Source organism: Hyla sarda, chromosome 7 (genome assembly GCF_029499605.1).
Source record: "Hyla sarda isolate aHylSar1 chromosome 7, aHylSar1.hap1, whole genome shotgun sequence".
NCBI lineage: Eukaryota > Metazoa > Chordata > Amphibia > Anura > Hylidae > Hyla > Hyla sarda.
Window position 1 is genome coordinate 104,586,818 of NC_079195.1, and position 7,461 is coordinate 104,594,278.

Genomic DNA, 7,461 nt, shown 5'->3' on the forward strand with positions numbered 1-7,461 from the left:
GATAAAGTACTGATTTAACAAACAGGCAACTCACAGCTGATACCTTCTACGATAGGCATTGCCTGCTATCCCTTTTCTTTTCTATCTGATGTTTTGCAATAGTTGTACTGTGTTTGTTCCATACTGCATATAACCCTTATACTATATTATCTACCTGTATAATGTATGGCAGTGGAAAAGGAGGCTACAGTATAGCATATGCATTTGCATGCACAGTACAGTACATGATATGAAATAAAATACTATATATTAGACAATAAACAGCATCAGTAATCTATATATTATATTCTGTTATACTATGCATGATACTGAGGATTTTTTTCCCTTACTTGCAAAAGAATGGTTTTCCAATGTTTAGGAGTCAGAAATTATACACACTTCCATATCGTGGGTCTGTTCAACCTCAAATTGTATAAAGATATATTATGGCTTTTACAGCCAGCAGTGTAATTCTATATACCTCCAATTTGACACATAGGCAACACAGGCTTCTTGTGTTTAATTTTGCATGATTTAAAAAAAAATTAGACACGTTCCATTGGATATCGGTTTATATAGCTATTTTTCCGAAGGAACGCTTCTTCAGACCTAGCTCTGCAAAGATGGCAGGAAAAGCAAAGGAACAGTTAACTCCAAGTTCTTCATTGGGAGGACCCAGACAAACAACTCTCCACATCTAAATGTGGTCCTGTTACTACGACATTAAAGGTCTTTAAAAAGACTGTTAAAAAATAACATATCTATCAATTTATTTTAAGAAAAGCCAAATTTACCACACTTCAATATATATAAAACTCCTTTACTCATCCACATTAAATAATACCCTATAATTTACTAATTGCTTCATTTTTGTGTAAAGAAAATGAGACAAAGAGTAAAGTATCCAAATCTTTATTTGTGCACAAGAGTAAAAAGAAAATCAAATGTATCAGAACATCAGACAATCTAGTGATACACCATCATTTATTGCAAAAGAAAGCTCATAGCGAATGTGAATTTACAGTTATTCTTGGGGGGACATATTGCAACAAATACTGTATCCCTTAACAGCTGTTACATTGTAACTTACTATGAATGCAGTCATAGCCTAGATAGAAAGTCCTACAGTGCTACTGCTTAAAATTGTTAGTGCAATTTTACAAAACAATTGATGCAAAAATACAAATCACAATATAGGTTGCGTCAAACTTTAAAGGAAATATATATTACATTTTAAGACTTAAAATCTTAACATTTACATAAATGTTTCCAACTTATCTCTAAGACAAGTTTATTAGGAAAAGAAACAATTCTGAAAGACTCAATTTATTCTCAGTCTTGCCTGTAACATGAGGTTTTCCTCCTATGCATCACTGTATACTACTTACAGCTCATTTTCATCCTGTCACACATAAGTTTAAATCGGTTTAGTGAGAAAAGGATTCTGTTAGGAAGTGATTACAAGCATCTGGAGACCCAAGTCCAAGGTAGTTCTGACAGTGGTCTTCGTGGAATTGGTCATAGCCATGAAGCGAAGACCAGTCTCCTCCATTTATGTATCTCTCTTCCTCTGAAAGGATCCTGTTCAGAGCCATGATGTAACTGAGAGCCATCTGTAGAGTTTCATACTTAGAGAGCTTCTTGTCCTCTCCCCACTGTGGAACCACTTTTCTTAGGCTATCAAAAGCTGTGTTTAGTCCTTGCATCCTCCTCCTCTCCCTGGCATTTGCAGCCTGTCTCCTCTTTGTTAACCCCTCCACTCTTGCTGGAATACTTTTGAGTTGGCATTTTGGGGTACATTGTGCCTGGAAATCATCAGTGGAATCACTGTCTTGCATGGAGGCAGATTTCATATCTTCACCCAAACAGAATCCTTGTACTGAAGTAAGAGATTAACAGCACAGCTAGAAAAGACTTAGAACATCCTGTAGATCCTCCAATATTTGTGTACAGTAATCCTTGCCTCACCGGTAAATGTGAATTTTCTAGGTCCTCTTCACTGATAAGGCTTCAGCTACTGCTTAGTAAACTCACAGTGGACTGAATACCTTCATTAATAATTTTAACATTCTGTCTGCAAAAGTCCAGCATTTATATAGAGTATGTAGAAGGCTAAACAGATGGTGGCAGGTGGGCAGGCGTCCCTAAGCTCCCATACCAGCTCATTACCACCCTGGGAACTATATGCTAGGATTCTGGGAAATATATCAAACGTGTAAGTATACATCATGTATCTGCTGGAACGCTTATGTGATGCTGCCCATGCAGGACTTGGCCATCTGTACTGATGCTACTGGTACAACACAGTCAGTGAATATGCATTATTAGCTAATAATTTAGCTATGAAGCACATTCTGTCCAGGCCTCTCAATCTATTGTTCTATACTACTGATTAAAGCCCACAGGTCACATGACTCTTGCATTTACTATATAATGATAATGATCATAGCATAGCAATGCTAAAGTCTGTTTTGCTGTGTATGTGTTACTTTTTATCTGTATAAACACAAACTAAAGGTGTACACGGTAATAGATTTCTGCTCTGGTGATATCACAGGAAATATAGATATTTACAGTGAATTAGTTATCATGTCTTGCAATCATTCCAGTCTTAATTGAGACATCAGGACTATTGTCACTGGTCGGACTCCCAAACACTGGAGTTTACTAAACAGATCATTAGCCCTCAGAGAAGATGTAACATGTGAAATGAGGCTTCATAATCCCACAACAATAGATGCACTTGAGAAATAATTGACTCCAACAAGACAGATGTTCAATTGAGGTCATTAATCAGATTCTGAGGCCTTGTACGCTACAAGTAGCAATCCAGATTATTTGCTGTTCTGTGTGCAAGGTTTGTCAATAAAATGAGAATATCAATCATATTTTACATTCTAGCCTTTAATAATGAATGCTTTTTTATCTAGGTTTAGAAAATAGGAAATTATAATAGACCAGAATTGCTTATCTGAATTTCCTAGAATCATTGGCTCATAATATTCTAAAGGTGTAGTTAGATTAAAGAAAGTTTGTTATAAAGTAAAAAATAAATGGATCTACAGAGTAGTGAAACAGTACATGAACTTTCATACATAACGTTCATGGACATTATTTACACCAATAATAATAATAATAAATATTTTTAAAACTTACCTGTCCTTTGTAGGATAAACAAGCTTAGAAAGCTTGAATATGACTCACCAGAAGAAAGGAGTTATAGCACAGTCTGAGGTTGGGAATAAATTAAGTTAACTTATGTCTTTATTTCATCCACCACAAAGTGTAATGTTTTGGCATAGGTGCCTTCAAGCGGCTTAATAAAGGTGAGCCAAAATGTTGCACTCGGTAGTAGATGAAAAAGTTTAATTTATTCCCAGACCTGAGACTGTGCTGTGGCTCCTGTAACACGGTTCAGTAGACAGGAACACTTGTGGTAGTGGATCTGCTGGACTTGGGTAGCAGATCACACGGACAGTACCAGGGAGCGGAGTCTAATGTGCCGCTGGTTTTCACCAGAGCCCGCCTCAAAACGGGATGTTCTTGCTGCGGCAGGCTGCACCCAGGTCGCTACCCCTGGCAAGGCTCGACCACACAGGCAGCTGAGGAGATACGAGGCACAGGTAGGATATGGCAACCTGTGGTCAGGATAGCACAAGGTAAGGGCAGGCGGCACAGATTCGTAGTCAGGGATGTAGCAGGAGGTCAGTCGGCAGGCTGCAAAGGAGCAAGGTCAGGTCACAGAACTTAGGGTCAGAAACACAATAAGGCAACTCTCAGGAACGTTTTCTCTCAGGCACTAGGGCAACAAAGATCCGGCAGGGGAGTGTGGGAGGTGGTGGAACTTATAACTGAGCCACAGGTGTTCACTTAATTATTGGGCATACTAGCCCTTTAAATGTCCGAGCTCTGGCGCCCAAGGGGACAGGGACATGCGTGTCGGAGCAGAGAAGCAGAGGAGGAGGCAGGAGGAGCACTAGGTAAGTGACGGGCTGGGAATCGCATGCGGGCGCGTCCCACGATGTAAATCTCAGCCCGCTGGCAGCAGGGGTTGACGGGGCCATGCGCTAATGGCCAGTGTTTGCGGCCAGAGTGCAGAACAGAACAGTACCCCCCCCCCTTTGGTCTCCCCCACCTTTTACAGTTCAAAAAACTCTTGAGAAAGTCACGGTCCAGAACATTATCCTCTAGCTCCCAAGATCTCTCCTCAGGACCGAAACCCTCCCAGTCCACCAGAATATTTTTTTTTTACCTCTGACGGTTTTTGTGGCAAGAATCTCTTTAACCTTGTAGATGTCAGAAGAGCCGTAAACTGGTGTGGGGACAATATTCTTTTGAGAAAACTGGTTTATGACAAGAGGCTTGAAGAGAGAGACGTGGAAGGAATTGGGAATACGCAACGTAGCAGGCAGACAGAGTTTGTAGGAGACTGGATAAATTTTTTGCAAAACCTGGAAGGGACCAAGATAGCAAGGACCAAGCTTGTAGCAGGGAACCTTGAAGCGAATGTATTTGGATGAAAGTCAAACCATTTCACCAGGAGAGATGGATGGAGGATAATGACTGTTAAGTTTGTTGCCAGATGGTGGAGAAGTTTTGGACAGGCTCATCAACAGCTGGCTGACTGGAGGAAACTGCAAGTGGAAGAGGAGAACGGAGATGGAGTCCGTAGACAACAAAAAGGGAGACGATTTTGTGGACTCAGAATTCAGCCCAGGGAAGAAGTTCGACCCAATCATCTTGGCGAGCTGAAACAAAATGACGAAGATAAGCCTAAAGAATTTGATTAACCCTCTCCACCTGTCCGTTGGACTGAGGGTGGTATGCAGATGAGAAGTCCAAATTGACGTCAAGACGGGTACAAAGACCTCGTCAGAACTTAGAAACAAACTGCACTCCACGATCTGAAACGATATGCTGTGGAAGTCCATGAAGACGAAAGATATGTAGCAGGAAGTACTTCGCCAGCTGTGCGGTGGATGGAAGACCAGGTAGAGGGATGAAATAAGCCATCTTGGAAAACTGATCCACCACGACCAAAATGATGGTGTTATTACAAGATGGTGGCAGATCAGTGATAAAATCCATAGCGATGTGAGACCAAGGAGTCTCCGGAATGGGTAAAGGCTGTTGGGGTCCAGCAGATCTCTGCCGAGGAGTTTTGTCACGGGCATAAGTATCCCAGTAACGGACAAAATCAGAAACATTATGTTCAAGGTGCGGCCACCAGAAGTGCCAAGAGATAAGAAGTAGAGTCTTACATACTCCAGGATGACCATCCGTCAAAGAAGAATGACCCCATTTCAGTACTTTGCATCTCAATCTGGTTGGCACAAAGGATTTTCCAGAAGGAACTTGCTGAATAACAGCTGGAGTGGCAGAAATCAAGCAATCAGGAGGAATAAAACGCCTTGGTGTGGAGTCCAAACCTATGATGTCAGAGGACCTGGAGAGAGCATCAGCCCTGATGTTCTTGTCAGCTGGACGGAAGTGAATGAAGAAGTTGAACCTAGAAAAGAACAAAGACCACCTTGCCTGGCTGGGGTTCAAACACTGAGCGGACTGTAGGTACAGAAGATTCTTATGGTCGGAGTAGATGCTGACCGGTTTAGATGATCCTTTCAATATATGTCGCCATTCCTCCAAAACAAGCTTAATGGTGAGGAGTTCTCGATCTCCAATGGAGTAATTACTCTCAGCAGGAGAGAAGGTCTTGGAAAAGAACCCACAAGTTACAATCTTGCCCTTGGCGTTTTTCTTTGTAAGGACAGCACCGGCTCCAACAGATGAGGGATCAACCTCCAAAGCAAAAGGCCTCTCTGGATAAGGTCTTGAAAGCATGGGAGCAGAGGCAAATGCAGACTTTAAACGGGAGAAGGCCTGTTCGCCCTCATGAGGCCAAGACTTAGGATTAGATCCCTTTTTTGTGAGAGCCGCAATCAAAGCAACCAAGGAAGAGAAAGTGGGATAAATTGACTATAATAGTTGGCAAATCCCAGAAAGCGTTGAACAGCCCAAAGGCCAGAAGGAAGAGGCCAATCCAATACCGCAGACAATTTATCTGGATTCATCTGCAGGCCTTGATGATAGACAATGTAGCCAAGAAACGGGAGACTTGTTTTCTCGAATAGGCATTTCTCCAGTTTAGCGTAGAGATGATTCTTCTGAAATCGCTGAAGAACCAGATGAACATGAGTATGATGCTCCTCTAAGTTGGTGGAGATGATCAAGATGTCATCTAAGTATACGACAACACAGGTGTAGAGATCTCGGAAGATATAATTGACAAATTCCTGAAAAACGGCAGGAGCATTGCAGAGACCGAAAGGCATCACGAGATGCTCAAAATGTCCATCACGAGTATTGAAGGCTGTTTTCCATTCATCTCTCTCGCGGAAACAACGGATACCCTGGCTCCTCGGACGCAGTCAAAAAGTTCTGAGATCAGAGGATGTGGATAATGATTTTTAACTGTGATTTTGTTAAGACCCCTGTAGTCAATACAAGGGCAGAGTGAGCCATCCTTCTCCCCTACAAAGAAGAAACCTGCTCCGGCAGGAGAAGAGGACTTATGGTTAAATCCCTTTTGAGGTTCTTCTGGATAAACTCTGCCATGGCTTTGGTCTCAGGAACTGATAATGGGTAAATTCTTCCACGAGGAGGTGTGGTACCAGGCAGTAAATCTATAGGGCAATCGTAAGGACGATGAGGAGGCAGAATACGTCAGAAAAATCTTGATAAGGTGGAGGCAGACCAGGCAGAGGAGGAAGACGAGAAACAACTTTAGGCTGGACTGGTCTGAGACAAAGATTTTGACAGGACTGCCCCCAGCAAAAAATCTCTCCAGTTATCCAATTTAGTTGCGTAGAATGACGTTGAAGCCAGGGAAGGCCAAGTACAGTCCTTGAGGACGTGCTCCGGGCTAGCACAATACAGACACAAATTCTCACTGCGACCCCGTGATTTCTCCTGTTGTGACATGCGAGAACGATCCACTTGCATAGCCTATTCGGCAAGAGGCTCAGGGGAGTGTAGAGGAGGACGTTGGAACAGGGGTGCCAGACGAGGATATCGCCTTGTATGGTCAGGTTCTCTCTCCAAATGTAGTTCCTCCTGTCTCTCAGCAAAACGCACATCAATACATGTAGCCAAGTGGATAAGTTCAGACAAGGAAGACTGAGGATCACATGTAGCGAGAGCATCTTTTATCCTGCTAGATTGTCCATTTTTGCACACAAGGCCTCAGCATTCCATGCTAGTTCTGAGGCTAGAGTGCGGAATTGAACCATGTAGTCACCAATGGAGGAATTCCCCTGGCCGAAATTAAGTAGAGCCGTTTCGGCAGAAGAATAAGGTGCGGGTTTCTCAAAGACACTGCGAAATTCCGCCAGAAACGCTGTTGGAGGTAACCAGGTCACCACGGTCCCAAAGAGGAGTAGCCCAGCCCAAGGCTTTTCCGGATAGCAGACTGACCACAAAGGC

At 42.6% G+C, this 7,461-nt stretch overlaps 1 protein-coding gene across 1 annotated transcript; it reads right to left on the reverse strand.

The window, feature by feature from the left end:
• Positions 1–920: 920 nt before the first annotated feature.
• On the reverse strand, positions 921–2,008 carry ATOH7 (atonal bHLH transcription factor 7). The gene has a single exon (XM_056530244.1). It carries the CDS (start codon positions 1,830–1,832, stop codon positions 1,407–1,409), a length of 426 nt encoding a protein of 141 aa, XP_056386219.1. The 5' UTR covers positions 1,833–2,008; the 3' UTR covers positions 921–1,406.
• Between the last annotated feature and the right edge of the window lie 5,453 nt (positions 2,009–7,461).

Bases quoted from the DNA above. Each gene is read 5' to 3' on its own strand.
- ATOH7 (XM_056530244.1), bottom strand. From the start codon at position 1,832: ATGAAATCTGCCTCCATGCAAGACAGTGATTCCACTGATGATTTCCAG.